The sequence below is a fragment of the Macadamia integrifolia genome, chromosome 3, assembly GCF_013358625.1.
Source record: "Macadamia integrifolia cultivar HAES 741 chromosome 3, SCU_Mint_v3, whole genome shotgun sequence".
Lineage (NCBI taxonomy): Eukaryota > Viridiplantae > Streptophyta > Magnoliopsida > Proteales > Proteaceae > Macadamia > Macadamia integrifolia.
The window spans coordinates 666278-690127 of NC_056559.1; the positions used below are offsets into that span (position 1 = coordinate 666278).

Below are 23850 nucleotides of genomic sequence, written 5' to 3' on the forward strand. Positions count from 1 at the left end.
TTTTTTTTTTTGGTTTTTGTTGTTCCTCTCGGCAGCGGTTGTGGCAGCGACAGCGGCTGCGGTTCCTCTCTCTCTCCCCCTCCCTCTGAGCTTTCTTCGACCTCGGCAGCGGTTGTGGCTGCGGCAGATCCCCGTTTCTTTGGCCCTTTGGTGAGAGAAGCAAAAGAGAGAGAGAAAGAGCACCGAACAAGTCGGAAATTTTCTGCTGCCACTGTCCAAGTTGAGCTCAATTCTCTTCTTCTTTTTTTTTTTTTTTTTTTTTGGTTTTTGCTGTTCCTCTCTCTCTCCCCCTCCCTCTGAGCTTTCTTCGACCTCGGCTGCGGCTGCAGTCCATCAATAGCGGCAGTGCCAACTACTTTGCTTTCTCCAGCTGGATCCGGTGAATGAATGATTTTTTCTGGCGAAGAGAGAGAGAGAGAGTGAAGGTGTTGCAACCGTGCATTGAAATTTTGTTTATTTTCTCTCCATCAAACGGTTCAATTCATGTTGATCAAATTCTACGATCAAAATGTTGCTAGCATTCTTAATTCCTAGGTACTACGCTAGCATACCGTTATTTTTCCAATATTTTTACACCCTTAATTATAAATGATTTTTAAGAATTTTTGATAATGATAAGCAAGTGTCAACTTATAAAAACATTTATCGAGGTGAAAAAAAAATGATGAAAATTTTGAGCGGAGGTTCCAACCAACCAATGGCAACGCGGGATACAGATGGACGTGTTACACGGGGTGACAGAGAGGCCCACAATTCTTTCCTATAAAAGATTTTGCCCACAGATAAACAAAGTAACGGATAGGCCCGCAGATTTCGTGGTGCTTCTTTCTTACTACAGTATTTAAAGTGGGTGACCCACTGACCATCCGCCAGCGAAGGTTTGGTTGAATTTTTCTCTGCCCCGGGTGCGATCGTGCGGCGAGATCCGATGGCCGGCACGCATCAGAACGTGTGCTGATGTTGTCTCAGTCATCGGATCCTCACGACACAACCGCACCCGCGGCAGAGGATGAAAGTCCGATTTTTCCATATTCCCTTTTATACCATGCGGGAATTGCTGGCGGTCAACAGTCAATACTATTGTAATCAATAAAAAATAGATATCACAGTATAGAGACTTGAGACGAGAGAGCAGGGTATTTTTGTTTGCGGCGGTGGGCGAGATAGGATCGGGAGGAGCGAGCATCTCGATATGCTCCTCAAACAACTCAGAGGTTAAAACTAAAGAAAGCCCAAAGGTGAGAGAGAGGCCCACTCAGAATTTATTACTGATTGTGGAAATGTTTTACTGCCAAAGCTATGGACATGTACTAGGGGTATTGTCACTGATCAATTTCTACCAAAAAAGGGGGAGTGAATCCTATGTACTGATTATCTCTAAATGGAGCCCCCACAAGGATCCCATCCAACGGTACACATGTTAATGATCCTACATTACAATTCCATTTTATCCTTTATTCTTTTTCTCTATGGGTACTCATAGTCTTCTTTAAATCATGTTCTTACACAGTTGAATTCATTGTTTATTTAACATATATTTGTGTCATGTCATGTTAGAGATATTAAATGAGCATGACCCAAAGAGTCCCAATCCATACCTTAACCTAAACGTTTATAACTTTTGACTATTTTTCATTTTCCCTAATTTAATACGCGCCTCTCGTCCACCATTGGGCCCTGATGTTTTAAAATTTCTCCATAGACCCCAATTTTGTGGGTCCCGGGTAGATTTTAAAGAGCGAAATCAAAGAATCAGATCGGTTCTCCTAATTCCGATGTGGATCACTTACAAATGGTCCAAAATTCACCAAAATTAGCCAGATTGTGCCCTAACCCTAAAAATGCATGCAACATAGATTAATTGATCCAAATCTACCAGAATCAGGATCGATCTCTGCTGATTCTAATTCCGACTTTTAAAACATTGATCTTGAAAACTCTAACTTCGAGGATGTCAATTCTGAATCATGATTAAAAAGAATGAACTATACAATCATAAAAAAAAAAAAAGAAACTATCCAGCTATACTTTGAAATTTTGTAATATAGTGGACTTTATGACATTAAATAAAATGGGTCTCAATCTATGACTCTTTCTTTATCTAAGATTTTCTGTTAGAGGATGGATTATGGTGCTACTTTTTTATTTTTATTTTATCACATATTCAAATAAGCTTAGCCTGTTCATGAGGCAAAAGTAGGATGATGGGATATAAATCCTATAATGGTCCTTTGCTTAGCCGTTTTCATGTTTGCAATGATAATGTGGAAAATTAAATAATCTCTTTCGATTTTGTATGGATCACTATGAAGTTTGAATCAAGTAGGTGGCCCATGGGTCCTATCACATTTGCATAATTCAGAGGATAAGATTTTAAATTTAAAAAAAAAAAAAGAAAGAAGAAGAAGATATGTTTCTATGAAAATTATACAACAATAACGCATATAAATGGAAGTTTTGGAGGAATTTTCATGGTGTAAGATATGGATCTATTTTTCCTAAAGTCATGGAATGAATTCCCACTCCGGCTATTTGAAGAATTGCTATCATATCAATAGACTCAATCGAATCAAAAGCAATTGAAACCAATCTTGATTTTGACCAATTAACAGTGGTTTTATAGGGTTTTTAGATCTATTCACCCGAATCTTGTCAATTTAGATTGAAATTGTCAATGATCAATTCAAATTCGGGTTTCTAGGGTTTTGGCTAATTCTTGGTGATTGAGATTGAAATCGGTGGTGATCAATTCCCCTGTAGAACTCTCAAATTGAATTCACTCATAAAAAATGATAGCATAACCCCTAAAAAGGGGAAAAAATTAATAAATGCTAGATTTATGGATCATGGTGACAAGTGTAGATTTTCCACCAAAACCGAATCGTCCGGCGAAAAATTTTAATGAGAGCAAATGTGATGTCTGTAAGAATCTGCATGCTAGCATCGTGGTAATCTTTAATTTTTTCTCGCATCCAATGGTGGGCTGCATCATTGCCAGATAACGGACACGTGGACATCAGTAAAAATAAACCCTACCCCAAACTTTCTATTCACTTCTCCATCACGCAGTCACGCTCCGCCTCACTGTGTCCTCTGGGCTCTGGCACTTCCTTGTCCCTCCATTTTTTTTTTTTTCTTTAAATAATATCCGATAGGATAAATATTATATTTAATCAAATCCATGTTCGCACCGCACTCTAGTAAACTTAGAATTTCTTCCCAGTCTTCGATGATGAGGTGGGAGGGCCCCACAAAGAAACAACGCCCACTTTCCAAGCATAACCCCCACTAGGAGCGACTGGCTAAGGTAAGGTAATAAGGCAATCTTGGCCAGCTAAGTCATCGAAGAAGCACTCGAAATAATAAGAAATAGAAAAAAAATATATATAGAAAGAAAAGAAAGAAAGGAAAACTCCCCCAAAAGTAAAACGAGAGACAGAGAGAAACACACACCCCTCTTGCTGAGACGCAAATCCTCACTATAATCTGCTCAGCTGTCATCTTCTGGCTCCTCCACCACCGCCGCAAGCCACGCCGGCGATACCTTTTCACTTTCCACCACCTCTACCTTCCTCATGGACCTCTTCTAAACCCTAGACTCATTTCTAAACCACCCTAATTTCGTCTCTTCTTCTTCTCTCGAGTCTCAAGGCTCTCAATCAATTTTTCCGATGGAGAATCACTCCTATTCTTCCTACCCGGATTCCGGCGATTCCTCTCCCCGATCGCGCGAGATCGACCTGGAGAATCACTCCTGGGATGAGCCTCCCAATTACAAGGTGAAATTTATGTGCAGCTATGGCGGTAAGATCCAGCCTCGCCCTCATGATAACCAGCTCGCTTACGTCGGCGGTGATACCAAGATCCTTGCTGTTGATCGCAGCATCAGATTCAACGGCATCATTTCAAAGCTTTCTAACCTCTGCGACACCGAGGTCTGCTTCAAGTATCAGCTCCCAGGTGAAGACCTCGACGCCCTCATCTCCGTCACCAACGAAGAGGATCTCGAGCATATGATGATGGAGTACGACCGTCTTAACCGCGCCTCTGTGAAGCCTGCCCGTCTTCGTCTCTTCCTCTTCCCAATTAACCCTCCCCCTCCCGCTGAGCCCAAATCCGACTGGTTCGTCGACGCCTTGAATTCCTTGCCCATCCAATCTCTGGATACCTCTTCCCCCCCTGCGGCTGCCGCTAAACAAACCAACCCCGATTTTCTCTTCGGATTGGATAAAGGATCAGCGCCTCCAGCTCCGGCTGCTGCTAATTTGCAAGAATCAACCCCGGAAACGGCGGTTTCGGGGGTACCTCCTAGCGATATTTCCGCTCTATCAGATTCGAGCAGAGAAGATCGGCATATGGGAGGAAGGGAACCGATTATTTCCCCTACGGAGATCCAGAGGCAGATTCATGAGCTGCAAAGACTACAATTCGCTAACCAAGAGCAACAACCCGTGTACCAGAGGAAAAGCGATGAGAACCTCTCTAGGGCCTATGCCGGTGAATACTACGTCCAAACAGTTCCTGAGAAGACTGCTCCTGCCCCAGCCGCAATTCCAGCGACTATGTCGGTTCCGGCGGCCTACTGGCAAGAGAGGCACATGACGACTGGAGGATACGCTCCTCCCCCAGCACCAGTAGCGGCAACCGGAGCTGAACAACCGGTTTATCTGATGCATGCACCGGCGGGGATGTACCAGGCGCCGCCGACCATGCGGCCGGTGACGAATCAATTGGGTCAGGGGTATTACGCAATGCAGAGAATGGTTCCAGATGTTTATCGGGAATCAGCTATGTATGGTATGGGTCCACCCCCACCTCAACAACCACCAACTCAGCCAGGGAAGGTGGGGATGGGGGCGTATACCGAAGGAGGAGGGGTTGGGTTAGTAAGGCAACCACCACAAGCAGCAACGACGGCCGGGGGAGTGCCGGTGGCGATGACGGCTGAGACTGGGTATACACAGGTGGGGTATGATAGTGCAGGGAGGCAGGTGTACTATAATGCGCCGGGAGGGATGGTGCCTCAGTACCAAACAGTGAGTGCGGCAAGCGTCGATGTTAGACAAGGTGGAGGAGCATTGAACCCAGATGGTAAGTTAGCCAAAGTGTCCCAAGCGTCAGTGTGATTTTCCCTTCTCTGTTTTTTATTTTCTTATATAAATCTCTTTTCCTTCTAAATAATTAGTGGTTATAATTAAGTAAACTCTGTTGGGTTTTGTGTGTAATGTATGAAGTGAAAATCAGGTTATCCTTTATATATATATATATATATATACATATATATATTTTGATTAAATCGAAGAATAATAATCAGCTATTTTCTTCTGTCTATGGAGCGTCTTTGAAGTTTGAACACAGAGGCTCTTCATGGTTGTCTTATTTATTAAGAAAAGCTAAAAGGAAAAGAAGAGGGGAAGAAGAAAGCACAAGCTTTCACACTAGAGTTAGCTTAGCTTAATTAGTAATTAAGCATTAAGATAAGCATTCAAGCTAAGCTAAGCACTGTGCATGGTGCATGATATGATTGGTGATCCATCCACATCAGTTCTTTTCTGTGAGATCCCCTACCCAACAAAGTGATCCCCACTTGGTTCAGAGAGAGAGAGAGAGAGAGATATTAGTTGGCATCTTCACATGCCCATCATGTACTTGAAATCAAAGTATCCAGAGGCTAAATCAGATGGTTATACCCTCAATTTCAATAATAATAAAAAAATAAAAAAAAAAAAGAACAATTTTACCCTGATAGGAATCCATCGCCCTTGCGCAGGTATCGGTAGTAGCTAGTGGCCGATACCAATACAGATTGGTCTATCTGCCCAATCTGATATTGATAACAATACCTATAAACAAATTCAGTTATCAGAGTTTTTTTTTTAATAAGATCTGATAACTCAAGAGAACCTTCCAGAAGAATTAAAAGCAATGTAATTCGCAGGTTGATTCAATTCTCTCCAAAATTGCTCCAACCAAGCAATGTCCAAAGCATCTCGCACGTGAAAGATTGTACTAAAATGCGTCAGATGCAATGGACAATGGGCACCAATTTATTCAGTGTGGAGGGTTGATATTCAGTACCCAATAGTTAGATGGGTTATCCAGTCTAACGATTTTATCACATGTTAAATTTGGATTCATCTCGATTAATACCGATTAGGAATTAGGATCATCATATATTACACTCAAATTGCACTGAAACTTGCTAAATAATAGATGATCACGTAGACAATATATAGGCAAAATTTGAGTGCAAAGGAATTGCAATGTAGCAAATATTATGGCCATCAAGGGTCAAGGCAAGTTTCTCCTTAGAACATGTTTGGTAAGGTCTACAAGCCCAAGAAGCTTAGGTAAACATGCATTCTTATGGGCCTGAAAGAAAACCTTTCCTCTATACCATGCTTTCTTTCTTTCTTGTTTTTATTTTGGGGGTGGGGGTGGGGGATGGGGTGGAGTGGGGATTGGGATGCTATACAGAAATGAATGAGGTCCGTCAAGGTTTTCCTCCCAGACTAGGCCAATCATGTCAACAACATGGAAAACTCAAAGATGTGATGCAGGGTTGTATCAAGAGCAATGGACGAAAATTCCATTTATTCTCAGTTGATTGCTTAATTTGGATTCCTTAAGGCAAAATACAGATTTTGATTTATGTTCCAATTGTTAACTGTGACATTAAGAGCTGAAACTTAGTCGAGCAATTGCCTCAGTTCTTTAGCTCTACCTATGTCCATGTGAAGTAACAAAGCAAATCCCCCACCACCAGCACCCAGGAGTTTGTATTCACAGCAACAGCAGTCGGCCACCACAAAGAGCCTATCCACATATTTCATTCCTGAAAAAGAGGTCCAACTTATGCTTGATATGAGAAGGTTATCATGTCGGAGATATCAAATTACCACCTTTTGCAGGACTAGACTTGCAAGTTGACCTGATACAATCCCAGATTCTAAAATCCCGTTTTGCATTGCCATGGGTCCACCCCAAGTGCCTAAATAGGTCAACATGTAATGAGAGTGACAATTCTACAACTAATGGCCTACTGCATCTACTTGATCAACACTCAAATAAAGAGCAGAAAAAAATAAAATTTTGGTTCCTGAAACTCATCCTGGTGGAGCAAAGGTTCACCAGGACTGTTTACTGGTTTCAACTTCAGAATAGAAAGGCTTAATGGAATAAAATTCCATGGGGCTGGGTCGCCTAACAAGAGCTCATGCCCAAGGTAAAAGGAACAGAGGAGGAGGGTTTTGGGAGATATAGAGTTACACACAATGGGAGAATGTTAGGTCACGAAAACAGAGCACAGTAACACTGACAAGGAAGATAAAGGGAGTAAGAGGAGGGAAGGAAAGCATATTGAGAAGAAAAAGAAAAGAAAAGAACAGAAGAAGAGAAGGAATAATAATACATGCACTCACAGCTCTTGGCAGCAACCAATTAAAATTTTCATCCTCTATTCAAATCTGTCCATTGATGGGGTACATGTTTGCAAAAAAAACTCCTAATCCATTACGAAGACTAAGATGGAATTGAACTCTACCTCCTAAGTAACCATCCCAAAGTAAAACATAGTAAAGATCTAAAAATAATTTAATTTCTCCTACTTCCAGAATTTCTGTTTCAGATCATTGCTGTGTTCTAAGGATCATCTTCCTTTTTATTTGTGAGTGATTGCTAGAGTTTGACTTTCATTTGAGAAGCCTGCCTTTTTGTTTACTTTTCTGTGTTGGCTTTACTTGGGAATCTATCCAAGTGGTTTCTAGCCAATATTGTTGTCCTTGTTAGCAATATTGGCCACGAGCTAGTGATGAGGTGGCTAGATGCCATGATGTTGGTGTACGATCACTTTAATGACATGGCAGTGATGAGTAGTAAGCCAAAGGTTGGTTGAGTGCAGTGGGTGTGGCAGTAAAGGTTGTTACGCATTTCCATGGAAGGTTCCGCCAATTTTGGCCTATTTACATTAGGGAGCAATTTGGTCATTCAAGATGATTTTTTTGGCTGTTGGTTCCTTCTGGAAATGCATATGGAATCGTCTCGACCCAACATCTTATGAGAAAGTTATGACCAGTGCAAGTTTCAGGGGCCTTTTGGTCATTTTATATGGTCGAATTTGAAGTCAGATTGTTCTGGAGGATTGCAGTGCTCTGAGTCGTGAATCCAACGCAACTTTATTTGTCACAATCTGAGTTTGAATGAAGAAGTTATGATCATTTTCGTCTGATCGTTCAAATATAACACACATGTTCGATAAAATGTCCAAATATATGTTTGCATGAAACATTAGGTTATGCACATTATTTTCTTGGTATAGAGATTTGTTGTACTGCTGACTCTAGTTCTTTCTCAAACCAAGTATAGTCTTTATCTTCTCAAACAGACTACATTGGTGACTACAGTAAGCATGTTTCTTCACCAACCCCTGTTGGTCCTAAACTATCCTCCACTGCAAGCTTTTTCTTATCCAATCTGTCATTTTATCAGACCATTGTTGGTTTACTATAATATGCCACAATAATGAGGCCTGATATCGCCTATGCTGCTAACAAGCTTGCCAACACATGCAACATCTTACTACTGTTTGTTTGAAACTGTAAAGCATATGTTACAATATCTTAAAGGCACTTTGCTTCATGGTCTTATTTTCACTCGGTCGTCAAATTTTTCTCTTTGTGCCTTTAGTGATGCTGATTGGGCCAGCGACACCAACGATCAATGATCTACCCCTGACGTGTATTTTCCTTAGATCAAATTTAATCACTTGGGATTCAAAGAAACATAACCCACCATTGCTAAGTCCAGCACGGAGCTACTGAGGCCAATTATCGTTAGTGTTTCTCTTACAGCTGCAGACTTAGTATCTTAGTATTGCCTCAATCTCTTCTTTGTGGTTTTGGGTAATTTCTTCACTCCCCACCGTTTCTCTTTTTGTGATAATTTGTCAGCTACTTTTCCTGTTACTAATCCAGTCTTTCAATCTCGAACAAGTCACATTGAGGTGGACTATCACTATGTTCATGAACATTTTTCCCAAGGACAACTTCTTATTCGTTATGTACCCAGTGACCATCAACTTGCAAATGTCTTCACCAAGGCTTTGCCCTCTATCTGATTTTTTTTCCTTTGTGTTCCAAGCTTAACTTCCTCCTTCAGCTAGAGGAGAGGGAAAAGGGAGGGGGGGGTGTTGTATCCTTCCTAGTCCTTGTACGTAACTTACCATGTAATCCATAGCCTTTCCTAGTATTTCCTTGTATGTAACTAACTTACCATGTAACCCAATTGTCAGTCTCAATTTATTGTAATGAATGCAACACAGAGGTAAGCAAGGCTATTCAGCTTTTTCACTAGCTGTACTGGATTGATAAGTTGCAGTTGTGATGTGAAGATGCCACATCAGTTTCACAACATTTGTCCCTAGTCAAGTAAAGGATTAGCAAGAGTGATTACTACTTATGGTCCAAAATTAAATACAACCTGCAGAGTATAAAGGGATTACTGATCCTTGTGTGCACAGGGGAACTAGAATGCAGAAAAGGACAGCCCCCACAAAAAAGGGCAAAAAATTTCGATTTTTAGAATAAATGGCGTCGCCCGGACTTGAACCGGAGACCTTCAGTGTGTTAGACTGACGTGATAACCAACTACACCACGACACCAATGTTGGTGGACAAAGAGCACTTCATAATTAAAAAATAGATGACAGTACTTTTGGAGGGTGAATTTCAAACATTATACGTCCAATAGGAGAGGTTTTCGGCCATCTATTGTCGGAAAAAAATCGTCTGCAATTTCAATCTCGTACAATTCCGTGCAATACCACCTTTCCGACGGTGACACGTGTATTGATACCAATACAATGGTCCAGATTTGATTTAAATGCCTCTTCACTGATTTAATGTTTTATTAGTTGTACCAGATCTGAACCATTGTATTGGTATCAATACACGTGTCACCGCCTGAAGGTGGTATTGCACGGAATTGTATGAGATCGGAATTGCAGACGATTTCAACCCATCTATTGCCTTGACCTAAGGATGTGAATTTGAAATCGAAACCAAATTGAGCCGTTTATATAGAAACCATAAAATCGGTAGGTAAATGGTTTGATTCTGGTTTTAAGTTTAAAACTGATTAGTTAAATAAGTTGGGTCGATTTTTATCATTTAACCCGTTGGTTTCAAACCGAATTGATACCGTGAAAATCGACCAGTTTAAACCATTAAAACCGATCTGATTAACCCGTATAACAATTAAATATATTTTTTATTTTAACAAAACATAATGGTTTAACTTAGGGAATAATTAAGGACCATAGAGGCTGTCCAACAATCTATTCAATAATTTACTCTTATTATGTAGTTATGTAGTTAAATTCTTCTTTGTTCAATGCTTCATTTAATTTGATACAAGATTGAAGCGTTTATCAACAAAAACAAATTTTAGTAAGCATGCGAATAAACTAGCAAACCGATTAAAAATCGTATGGAATAAACCGCGATCAAAACCGTTTAAAACCGTGAAACCGACAATGTTTAAAAATAGTGGAACCGAAACTGTTTACTAAATGGTTGCAATTTAAAAAAGTGCAACCGTTTACTAAATGATGCGGTTTTGATTTCAGCGAAATAAATGTAAACTAAACCAAACCGCATCGTATACACCAAAATCAACCCGATTAACACTCTTACTTTGACCACATCTAGCTAGCAAAACAGATAAATCTCTCTTTAAAACCATGGAATTTGAATGTGAAGAAGGCAAGCACCATATACTTTTGGCTGGCAGAACATATAAATCTCTCTTAAAAACCATGGAATTTGAATGTGAAGAAGGCAAGCACCATATACTTCGGTGATTGATCACGTCGTGGTGTGTCAAAATTGGGATTTTTAGGGTCTTTTCCTTAGTGGTGATCATTCAGGTCAATCTATAATTACCTGAACAAATATTATGTGTTTAGATGATAACTAATAATTAGAACTAGATAGAGAGAACGAGATATCAAGAACTATTGAATCATCACCTAGTCGAATTTGACTTTTAACTCTTTGTATAGAATGACGACGGAAAATAAATAAGTCGAACATCAAAAATGAAAAGTAATGAGAAGGGCCATAACCATCTCTCTTCTTCTTCGCTATTGAGGAATTTTGATAGGTCAAAACAAACTCAAGGGAATTATTTACTTATATTGAATTTTCAATTAGATTCCCATAAGGAGACCATTTATTAGTTCTCTTCATCTCCCGTCAAGTGAAATAATCATGTTAAGGCTGTTATTTTTGTTTTTGTTTTTTAATCAAGTTGTTCGGAATAATTTATATTTACTTCGACTAATATTTGAAAAGACTAGCACAATAATTTATTACCAAAATCCCTACTTAAATTGTAAGTACACAAATGGAAATTCCAACCTAAGCTCATACTCCTGCTCACAGAATCTTTAATTCGTCTTAATCATTTGGAGAACCCAACGGATAGGCAAGCATGACCAAGTGATCATATCAAAAGTCATGACGAAGAAACATCAAATGGGTTTTTAAAGATCAGAAATTTCTTAAGTTTATTTTTTTTCTTTTTGTGGAAATTTGAGCCCCACATAAGGAAATTTGTTCTTGTTGACCCTGAAACAAAGAAAACAATGCATGCATGTCAGAAGCATCAGATAAAGCAGCCAGCGGGATAAAGATCCTAGTGGTGCATTGTCAGAACCTATCTGGTCTGTCTGCAATTATCTGATCTATTTTAATCTTCTCCGCCACGTGGAAATTAAAACAAGAGCTTCTACTGACAGCTTGCGATGATAAACAATGAAGATCAAACTTATCAGGAGAGGAAAAGGAAAATTTCTCTCTTTTTTGGCTATTTATTAGTGAATAAAAAAGGCATACAAAGTTTCTATATCCAAATAGTGATTGATGGTTTATGATCACTTGATCCCAAGAAAGTTTCTTTATTAACAGAAACACAAGCACAGTTTGATAACAATTTGGATTTTTCAACTTCATTAATTAGCTCTCAAAACAAAGATATAGATCTTCATTTTTGAACTGTGTTCTTTATTAACTCAAGATTAGTGTTTCGAAAAATCATTCAAGAATATGATAGATCAATAAATAGTCCAAATAATTATAAATACCCATGTGTATCAGGTGAGGTTTGAAAAGAAAGTTAAGATTATGATGCAATTCTAGCTAAGAATGTAAAAAAGACAAGATGGAAGGTTTAAACATATGTGATAAGATCAGGTTTATGTATGAAAATAATCAACATATGAATCCCAAGGGTTAGTGCAACTGGTTTGGAGGGGACATGAGACTTCACCTCAGAAAGCGAGGTCTCGTGATCAAAATTTTGCCCCTTCATAATTCCTTGAGGCCACTTGCCCGAGGTCTGTCTATAGATTTAAAATCTATTTTTCTTTCTATTTATTTAATAGATTTTTAATTTACAAACTAAGGACATATGAGATTGTTCTCATATGTAAACCTTATCCAAATTCAAAACATATCTGCAAGGAAGCAATCAAGACTTATTTGGAATAAGGACATGAAAATTTTAAACAGCCATTTACATTGACCATACAACTCTACGGGATTGAGATGTTCTTATAAAAGATACATAGAAAAAAAAACGAGGATTATTTTCCGGATTGAGATGCCAAGTGATATTGTTTCAAACCATCATAAGAATAGATAATATTATATTATTATTAATTATGATCAAGGGCCCTCTTTACCCGCCCCCTCCCAACGCCTTTATAAGGAATGTATCATTCCAAACTAAATCCAAATCAAAAACTTCTCTCTATCCCGCTTGCTCACAGTCTTTGCTTCAACAATGGCTAATGCCACTTCTCTGTCTACTCCACTTGGAACTGCCGCCTGCGAGAAGCATGCGAAGGATATTCAGTTCATCGAAGAGATGACCAAGAAGGCTAACACCGTCCAGGAGGCGGTTTTGGCTGAGATCTTGACCCGAAATGCCGAGACTGAGTATCTCGGCCGATACCAGCTTAACGGCGCAACCGATCGGGAGACATTCAAATCAAAGATACCAGTAATCACCTACGAGGATATTCAGCCTGAGATCCAACGCATTGCCAATGGTGATCGTTCCTCCATCCTCTCCAGTGAACCCATCTCTGAATTCTTCACTAGGTATAATTACCCAATCTCTCTATCATAGCCTTCTTTTTCTCTCCCGTTCTTATTTATCCTCTATTTTTGCAGCTCTGGAACTTCCGGCGGTGAGAGAAAGCTCATGCCCACAACTCAAGAAGAGCTGGATCGCCGTCAATTTCTTCATAACCTTGTGACACCATTCATGAACCTGTGAGTACTATGTGCATGCAGGTTTTGAATTGATGAAACCCTCTTGTGAATCTTCTGTAATTGTTGTTGTTGCTACAGTTACGTTCCAGGTCTAGAACAGGGGAAGGGGCTATACTTCTTGTTCGTCAAATCCGGAACCAAGACTCCCGGCGGGCTATTGGCACGTCCAGCTCTCACTTGCTACTACAATAGCGATCTATTCAAGAACAGACCCTACGACCCTTACAATGTATACGCTAGCCCCATCGAAGCCATCCTCTGCACCGATTCCTTCCAGAGCATGTACACCCAGATGCTATGTGGTCTCTACCAACAAAAACAAGTCCTTCGTGTCGGCGCCGTGTTCGCCTCTGGGTTACTCAGGGCGATCAGATTTCTCCAACTCAACTGGCAACAACTCGCCCATGACATTTCCACCGGGACCTTGAATCCCAAAATCACCGACCCATCCATCCGCGATTGCATGTCGGGAGCCCTGAAACCAAACCCTGAACTCGCCGGATTTATCACCGACGAGTGCTCCGGTGGGAATTGGGAAGGAATCATTTCCAGAATCTGGCCAAACACCAAGCTCATTGACGTGATCGTCACAGGTTCCATGGCCCAATATATCCCAACCCTCGATTACTACAGCGGCGGCTTGCCGATAGTATCCACCATTTACGCTTCCTCTGAGTGCTACTTCGGCATCAACCTTAAACCAATGTGTAAGCCCTCTGAGGTATCCTATACAATCTTACCCAACTTTGCCTACTTCGAGTTCCTTCCTCACGAACTGAGTGCCGGCGACTCACCTCCACGTCTCGTTGACCTGGTGGACGTGGAAGTTGGAAAGGAGTACGAACTGGTGGTCACCACGTACGGCGGTCTTTATAGGTACCGAGTTGGGGACATACTCCGAGTTGCCGGGTTCCACAACTCGGCTCCCCAATTCCACTTCGTGGGGAGGAAGAACGTTCTTTTAAGTATCGAAGCAGACAAGACCGACGAGGCCGATTTACAGAAAGCGGTAGAGAGCGCATCGGAGTTGCTGAAAGAGTACAACACGAGCGTGGTGGAGTACACGAGCTACGCTGACACGAAGAGCATTCCGGGGCATTACGTGATTTACTGGGAGTTGCTGGTGAAGGACCCGGAGAACGTGCCCGGTGAGGAGATGATGAAGCAGTGTTGCTTGGCCATGGAAGAATCGATGAATTCTGTTTACAGACAAGGGCGAGTGGCGGATAACTCGATCGGACCGCTGGAGATAAGGGTTGTGAAGAGCGGCACATTTGAGGAACTCATGGACGATGCCATCTCAAGGGGAGCCTCCATTGGTCAATATAAGGTGCCGAGGTGCATCAAGTTCGCACCTGTGTTGGAGCTACTAGACTCCAGGGTCATCTCTGCTTGTTTCAGCCCTGCTTGCCCTCATTGGACCCCAGAACGACGACGATGACCAGACTTCAATGGAAAATCTGGAAGAAAAAAATCCATTTTCCCCTTCTTATTCACTCTCTTGCCCTCTCTGTCTCATCGTGATAAGCATTTAAGCTTTTCAAAGTGGTTTTTTAGAATCTAGATTGTGATAATCGAGTCTGTTTGTAAAAGCCTCATTCCTCCAACGATGCTCTCTGGGGTGGTGGTGATGGCATGAATTTGTAAATTAGTTGAAATGTGGATGGTATTAATTAAATTACCTACGTGGTGTCTGAGAATGAGAACGGCTCCAACGCACCATTGCACGAATCCGGATCAATTACACGTAGGAGAATAATCTTGTACGTCTTTGATTCGTGGTTTAGAATATATTAAATAAAAAAATAAAATAAAAAATTAAATCCATAAAAATTATTTTTATATGTGAATTTGATTCGTATGTGTCATGGGAGCGGCTCCATTATACATGTCTTAGGGTATTGTCAATCGGTTTCGATTCATGGTGTTTGGTTGATAACTCACAATCTTGTATTAAAAATGCCTGATTATTAATTGATTGTTACTTAAGCCCGAGATCTTTATTAATTGATTAATAAATACTTAAGTTCCCCAGTATAGGTCAACTTTTGAGTCCACAATGTTTCCTTTTTTTTCCCTTCACTTTATTAGTTTCAGTTTTAATTCTATTAAACTATTTACTAGATTGGCCATAGCCGATAATTGTGCTTGTGCGTGACATACAATATAAATCTACTATTTGTTAAGTTGGATGCTCATGTACAATTGTCCTCTCCTGGAGTTACAAATACTCAAGTCTCTGTTTTTAGACTTCTCAACTTTCGCATCTCCTTCTATTGTGTGGACACTAATGTTGTGTTTGTTATGTATTCTCATAATAGATTTCAAGTCTAGAAGGCAATATTAATACGTGTTATTATTTTATACTAGCAAATGTCTTTCTCAGTTTGAGTGATTAAAAGGCTAATTCCAGAAAAGGTACATGATAAAAGCATTCAGGGGATTATTGTCTATAAGTTTAAATCATTGGATTAGAATCTTTTATGCCTTTAATTAATGGAAAAGAATGGAATGAGACTCTACCCTAGAAATTGCAAGTAGTGGGAGTGAAAATCACTAGACATCGGATAATAGAATGTTGGAACTTAAATTACTCTTTTAGGTTTGACCTATAAGTAGTATTTTGTTGGTTATTCCAGCATTTTTAAATTGTATCATAATCCAATACCCTTTGTTATGTTCACCCTAATATTCAAATGTAGGGCCTGGTATAGTAAAGTTTCATTTGAGAGAGGGTTGAGATGTTGGGAATTATGATCATCAAGTCCCTTGTGTGTTCTCCCTAGTGTCCTTATATAGAGCCATTTACATCAAAGCTACACGTAAGATAGTTTATTGAGATGTTGAAAGTTAAAGAGTTACAGTCTTAATTACCAGGGATTTTGGATGTGTCTTCATATCAAATTGAGTTATCTCCACTTAATAACTTAACCTTTTGTATTGTATCACCCATTCAAGTGATGTTTCATTGGCCATCCCTCTATATCTAACATGACAATATTAGAGATATCTTGTAATCTTCTTTTCATATGAGGTGTTGAGAGTTACATAAATATAATCTCACATCAGTTATACATTCATAAAAACCCCTAAACCCCCCAAACACTAACTAAAAGATAAACTCAAAATTAACCTCCTTGCATCTTGAAGAGCTCCCTCCTCAAATGACGACCTCTTTTGAAAGAATGTGGCAACAAAATAAGCTTGCAAATAAAAGGGAAGCCAAAGTTAGGAAAGTGCCATCATCAACTTCAACCATCCTTCATTCAAATTATACTATTACCTTTTATTACAATAATAAATTTTTATTGTTAATAAATTATGTAATTAAATAAACACATAAATAAATCATTGAATAATACTCAATTTTCTCATTAAATACCACATAAAACTCAAAAGGTGTGATCTAGGTAAGGACGATTTTATTTTCTCAATTATAGTAGGATCGTGGGTGGACCATAAAAAGCGTAAGAAAATGTCTGATAATGGTCGTCCTACTCCTATATATTAATGGATGAATGAAGGACATTGAAAGTGACTGGTCCTACTATTAATGGATGAATGAAGGTGGCCTGGGTCCAGAGTCTGCAGCCTTTCAGTACAGGCATCTTACCGTCAGAGTCTGCAGCGTTTCAGTACAGGCATCCTACCAGCAGGTCACAGCCACTGCTGAGTTGCTGACCATCGGAATGAAAATTTTCAGGAGAGTATTGAGATGTTGGAAATTAAAGAGTACGTCTTTGGGTGGACAACATTACCTTCCACATTTCATCGAATTTACAAATTCATGCCACCGCCACTCAAGTTCAGGTTTCACAGGCACAAGTGCACAACAGACAGAAGAAGAAGATGATCATTGCAGTCTTGCTTGACTTCATACAGGTTATCCCCATCTAGCACCGTCGTCATTCTTGGGTCCAATGAGGGCAAGCTGGGCTAAAATGCACCGAGAGAACCCTAGAGTCGAGGAGCTCCATGATAGGTGTGAAGTTGACGCATCTCGGAACCTTGTATTGATTAATGGAGGCTCCCCTTAAGAGGGCGTACTCCATGAGTTCGTCAAATGTCCCGTTTTTCACCACCCTTATCTCCAGCGCTCCGATCGAGTTGTAAGCCACTCGCCCTTGTCTGTACACCGAATTCATCGATTCTTCCATGGCGAGGAACACTGTTTCATCACCTCCTCACTCGGCGCGTTCTCTGGGTCCTTCACCAGCAACTCCCAGTAAATCACGTAATGACCAGGAATGCTCTTCGTGTCTGCATAGCTCGTGTAATCGACCACGATCGTGTTGTACTCTTGCAGCAACTCTGATGCGCTCTCCACTGCTTTCTGCAACTCCGCTTCATCGGTTTTGTCCATATCGATACTCAGAAGGACGTTCCCCCTACTCACGAAGTAGAACTGCGGAGCCGAGTTGTAGAACCCGGTGACTCGGAGTATATCACCAACTCGGTACCTGTACAAACCAGCGTATGTGGTGATCACCAGTTCGTACTCCTTACCGACTTCCACATTGACCAGGTCGACCAGTCGAGGAGGTGAGTCGTCTCCACTCAATGTGGGTTTTTGAGGGAGAAACTCGAAGTAGGCCATGTTGGGCATGAATGTATAGGACACCTCGGAGGGCTTGCACATGGGATTAAGGTTGAGGCCGAAGAAGCACTCAGAGGAACCATAAATGGTGGATACTAGAGGTAAGCCGCCGCTGTAGTAATCGAGGGTCGGGATATATTGGGCCATGGCACCTGTGACTATCACGTCGAGGTACTTGGTGTTTGGCCAGATTCTGGTGATGATTCCTTCCCAATTCCCACGGGAGCACTCATTGGTTATAAATCCGGCGAGTTCAGGGTTGGGTTTGAGGACTTGCGACATGGAATCGCGAATGGAAGGGTCGGTGATTTTGGGGTTCAAGACCCCGGTGGAAATGTCAAGGGCGAGTTGCTCCCAGTTGAGTTGGAGGAATCTGATCGCCATGAGCAAACCGGAAGCGAACACGGTGCCAACTCGGAGGACTTGTTTTTGTTGGTAGAGGCCACATAGCATCTGGGTGTACATGCTCTGGAAAGAATCGGGGCAGAGGATGGCTTCGATGGGGCTGGTGTATACATTGTAAGGGTTGTAGGGTCTCTTTAAGAAGTTGTCGCTCTTGAAGTAGCTTGTGACCACCGGACGTGCTAATAGCCCGCCAGGAGTCTTGATTTCGGATTTCACAAACATGAAGTAGAGCACCTTCCCCTTGTCCAGGCCTGGAAAGTAACTGCAGAAACAACAGAAGACAAGATTTTGGGCGGAGTACGTTTTGGTGAATGCTGGAAAACGAAGGAAATGGAAATATATAGTACTCTTACAGGTTCATGACGGGTGTGGCAAGTTTACTTAGAATTTGACGGCGATCCAGGTCTTCTCTAATGGTGGGTATGAGCTTTCTCTCACCGCCTGAAGTTCCAGAGCTGCAATTTTTATTTTTATTTTTTAGAAACTAATTAAGAATTGGAAATTCCCAAGACCACAACCCACGCCGCCAAATTGAGAAAGGGATTCTGTAAATAAGTGCCTACCTAGTGAGCAGTTCAGAGATGGGGTGACTGGAGAGGATGGGGGAGCGATCACCATTGGCAATGCGTGTGATCTCAGGCTTAATATCCTCGTAGGTGATGACCGGTGTCTTCAATTTTAAGGTCTCCCGATCGGTTGCACCATTAAGCTGGTACCGGCGAAGGTACTCAGTCTCGGCATTTTGGGTCAAGATTTCCGCCAACACCTTCTCTTGGACGGCGTCGGCGTTTTTGGTCATCTGTTCGATGAAGTGAAGCGCCTTCGCGTGCGACTCGCAAGCGGCAGTGCCAACTGGCTCAGGGAGAGAAGTAGTGACAGTAGCCATCAATGACTGAAGAAGAGACTGAGCAAGATGGGAGCCCTTTTCTATTTGGATCTACTCCTATACGGGAAGGAATTATGATTCCTAGTACGGGGTTGGTGGGTTGGAGTAGTGGCTCAAGGGGGGAAAAAACTTGGCTCTAAGAAATGGAATCTCAAGGCTAGGTATGAAGATATCATTTTGGAAAGAACGTGAGAATTTTCATCCTAACCATAAGATTTTATTCCTCTCGCTGACAGGTAACTTGGGCAACAGTTAAGTTTGTTTGATATATTGTTTTTGCTGTTGTTTCTGCTTCTAGAAACAACATAAACGACATTTTACATTTTTGAAAATAAAAATGGATGTTTCGATATTTGATAAATCTATTTTTTGAAATATTTTTTATAGATATAATGTTACTAAAAAATCCAATAGTATCATCGGATGCCCAAAAGAAAGAGAGAATTTGTTGTATTTTTTTAAGTTTAAATAGTTGAGAGATTTATCAGGCACAATAGTCTTTTTTTTCTCTTAAATTTGTTTCTAGAAACAACGAAATAAGTCGGATATATTTCGTCAAAGTCGTTTCTAGAATTGTAAATAGGCATAAATTTTTGTTTATGTTTCTAAAAATGGTGAAACATAACAACTTTATCAATTGCTTTTTAGATTGTTTCTCTATTTCTGGGAACAAGAAAACACAGAAACAGAACGTTGTCAAACAATGCCTTAGTTTCTATGTTGGAGAGTATTACAAGGAATCCATATTCTCTATCCACATGGATAATTACCAAAGAAACCGAATCTCCATCAGTGGTCAGTGGTTAGTGTAGACGGTAGAGTGGTGGCTCGAGGACCCCATGTGTGTAGAGCAAGGAGTATATGCGAAAAAACACTTGGGAAAAAGAAGTATGTTTGTAGAGATTCCAATATACTCCTCTCATGTAATAAAACATTAGCCCACACAAACTCTCATAGAATAAAACATTGGCCCTCACTGACGTTCTCTTTCTTATTCTAATCATGTGGGTCGTATGTGGATCTCATATAACTGGAAATTCCTTCTTACACTAACATCATGGGAAGTCCTCCCCCAAGTACATATATGCAACGGAGAAAAGATCACTATCCAATCATACACTCTTGTGGTCAGATACAAAGGCGGTGGCAAAATGACCACCTTATAGCCACTTGTTGGATGCGTCAATGCACATTCCCATGGACCCACATTGGTTGGCACTAGGGCGAAAAGAATGCTACTCAATCAAATGATTGGAGCAATATTTCAGTAAACTAAATAGATCAAAGGCCATGAGTGTTGCTCTTCTGAATGGTCTATTAAATACGTCAATGCGCATCCCATGGACCCTCGCATGCGTGCAATTCTCCCAAATCATAATTTCTCCAATCCATTCTTAATGGAACTCTTGCTTGCTCTAACCTTCCCCTCTAAAGAAACAAAGGTTCTTGTTGTTCCCAAACCAAGAACTCCAGTCCTTTCTCACCAATATGGTGATTTGGATTTGCAATCCCTATGGAGAAGAAGTATGGGGATTAATCATTAGAAGAAGCAGTCATACCCGCTTTGGGACAAAAGGCCTTAATATAGTCATCCAGGTCAATCTTCTATCCAGGAGTGTCAATCCGAAGATTCGGTTGGTTTTGATCTGGTTTCACTATTTTGGAGAGATAACAGGTGAATTCGAAACCAAACCATTAATAAGGGAAGATTTAGTTTTGATTTTGGTTCAGTTTCTTTTAATTATCTCTTTTTGGTTTGGTTTGGGTTTGATTGCCATGTATATATATATATATATATATATACACATACACATAAGCATGGAATTTATGATTTCCTGATTGGTATTGATTTGGGTTTGTTTTAGATATGGTCTTCCATGTTTGGTTTGGTTTTGGTGTGGTCCAATTTTCAACCACTTTCACAATGCCCCAGTGAGAGGAATATACATTAAACCTTCATTTGGGCTAATTCTTGTTGGTTTGGTCCAATTTCACCAACTTGTTCGCATTTTGAGTCTTTTGACTCCGCTGCTTCTATCTAATTACCTGACTGTGCCAGAGACTAACATGAAGCCCCCAATTGCATTCAAAGTCAAATCAATCATGCACGAAATGTGCTTTCTAAACTATCAAAAATATGGTGTAAATGCACCGGGATAGGCTAGGGTTTTTAAAACCCAGCCCAATCCTAAGGTCTCTTTAACTCAATCCAAGCCTACCTAGTTCTACGTCGGACTGGATATCAAGCCCTTGGGCAGTTCGGGCTTATTAAGTTTTTTTGACACCCCACATTAAACATGTTGCAAATTTATAAAAAAAGTGAAGGTTAGGCATGCTACTAGTATTCTTGAAGTTAAGGGATTAACCACGAGGGGTAGAAATGAGAGAGGCAATGGGATCATTTCCAAAGGGGAGTAAGATAGAGTGACATAGGTTGAGCATCCCAACAGCCTGTGCAACCTTTTTCCTAGTTGTTTAATGAAACAAAAATATTTTAAAAAGTAAATCTCATATTCCAATTTCCTACCAATAATTGAGGAATTATACGGAAAAAAAAAAAAAAAAACCATAACTGACCATTCGATTGGACCGTGACATTACAATAACTGTGCTTTTAGCATTTTTGGAATGGAAAATTCACCGTGTCATTTGTTGTACCACATTTCATTTTTCCTGTTTTTCTTTGGGTCACAAAAGTAGTGACATGCTGAACACCAGTTTGAACTAGGTTTGTGTGAAGGCCTGCTAGCCCATCCGAAGCATAGCAGCAGTTATCAACCTTTACAATCCAGCCCATGGTGTATGATTTTCTTTCGGTCTGTATTTGAACCCATAAAAGTTTAGGGTTTAGGCCCCTGCCCGATTCAAGCCCAATTTGAGAAAATTTATTGTCTGTGAAATGCAGGCCCAAGAAAACCGTAACATACCCAACCTATTTCTCCCTTGCTTTTCTTGACGGTTACAATTAAGTAGGGTTACTTCCATGTTATGGATCCTATATATGATGGTCATCTTTTAGTCTAGGGGTGTCTAAATGCATAACAAAGCCACGAAACCGAACCAACACAAAGCAGCTCAAACCGAGCTGATCCTTATTGGACCGGCTTTGGGTTGGGGTATTGTGAAACCAAACCGAACCAGCTTGAAACCAAACCCAAACATGGAAAATGGAGCCCAAACTGATATAAAACCAGTTAGAAGTTGATAACAACCCGAAAATCAGGAAAAAAAAAAAAAAACACTGTATTATGTACTTTTATACAAGTATAAACCAAACCCTTCGTCAGAACTATAACAAACCAGTAAGAGAAATGGATAAGAAATTGAAATCAAATTTTCTTTTATTGGTTTGGTTTCAAATTCACTCATTCTCACACTAAAACCGGTTTAACTGAACCAATCCAAAAAGCTTTAGGGTTCCGGTTGATTCCAGGATATTCCACTTATTTAGACACTACCATGGTTGCCATAATCATCATCATTGACATAAATGTTGAAAGGTTGAAAGTGTTTAAAAACTTAAGAAGATAATGATAATTGGTAATGTAAGCTTTGGAATGACTAGTTCCCTTCATATGGCCCACCCAATTGTTGGTATCAACCACTTCTACAAAATCACAAACATGTGAAAGATAAGGGGAGACACATCTCTGTAAGACACTCATTATGAATCTTCAATTTAATCTTTTTCTCCATCACAATCATATGATCTGATTATTTTTTTTCAAAAATAAAAGAAGTAAAAAAAAACCTTATGATTTGATTCATTGCATGCATAATTAAACGATTTGTCTGGTAAGAAATAGTTTGTTTGCTAATTAGGTTTTAGCCAAACTGTCGGCACCATTGTTTCACATTAATGGAACTAATTAGATCATTATGGACCCACCTTATACTACAAAGTCATTTTCGATCTTAGACATTTGTTTTAGGCCTTTTTACATATTTTTTTTTCTTCGTTTTGTTCACCCTAGCCACTTAGCTTTATCGATAATGGAAATCTATTATTACAATTAAAGGTATCAATCAAAAGATGCAACGAGGTTGAATATCGTATCTTTCACGAGCTAAAGCTGAAGAGATTGAAAGACAACAATCATTCATTCATGTCTAATTTTTGCGACACTTTAAATCGTTAGACAAGAAAGAATGAACTCAGTAACTTTCACCGTCGTATGGTTGATTTCAACGGATGAAGACACAATCATGATGCCATCCTTGTCCTAATTGCAACAATGTTCTGTAAGCTTTAGTGGAGACAAATTTCTCCTTCCTTGCCTTATCCAAATGCTCACAAATCAATGGAAAATATATGTATGTATCAAGGTGAAAAGAATAAGTCTCCCAATAATATAAACGAGTCAACAACATCCCATTACAAGGTGATAAGAGTGGCCTATCTTATAAGTCCAACCTCCTTAGAAGTAAGAAGGTGGAGTCCAAGTATAATCCAAATTGCACAACGAGATAAATTCTTCAGAGTTACCTTTAATATCAAGTTAAAAACACTATACCATTTTGGGGTTTATGAAAATACATCCAAGATCACAGATAACCAATTAGAGATTATAACTCTATAATTAATTCTCAAAGTTTCATCACTCGCCCTCATATGTTTTTTTGTA

At 40.0% G+C, this 23850-nt stretch overlaps 2 protein-coding genes, 1 non-coding gene and 1 pseudogene across 3 annotated transcripts; 2 read left to right on the forward strand and 2 right to left on the reverse strand.

Annotated features, from left to right (window-relative positions):
- Window positions 1-3376: 3376 nt before the first annotated feature.
- Window positions 3377-5329, forward strand: LOC122072626. The gene has a single exon (XM_042636994.1). It carries the CDS (start codon window positions 3672-3674, stop codon window positions 5124-5126), a length of 1455 nt encoding a protein of 484 aa, XP_042492928.1. The 5' UTR covers window positions 3377-3671; the 3' UTR covers window positions 5127-5329.
- A 4256-nt stretch (window positions 5330-9585) lies between these two features.
- On the reverse strand, window positions 9586-9659 carry TRNAV-AAC. The gene has a single exon. It is a non-coding gene; the product is annotated as a tRNA-Val (tRNA).
- A 3150-nt stretch (window positions 9660-12809) lies between these two features.
- Window positions 12810-15038, forward strand: LOC122072665 (probable indole-3-acetic acid-amido synthetase GH3.1). Its single transcript, XM_042637046.1, has 3 exons — window positions 12810-13163; window positions 13236-13337; window positions 13416-15038. Exons 1-3 carry the CDS (start codon window positions 12844-12846, stop codon window positions 14776-14778), a joined length of 1785 nt encoding a protein of 594 aa, XP_042492980.1. The 5' UTR covers window positions 12810-12843; the 3' UTR covers window positions 14779-15038.
- Window positions 15039-17053: 2015 nt separating this feature from the next.
- LOC122074736 lies at window positions 17054-19402 on the reverse strand (annotated as a pseudogene).
- Between the last annotated feature and the right edge of the window lie 4448 nt (window positions 19403-23850).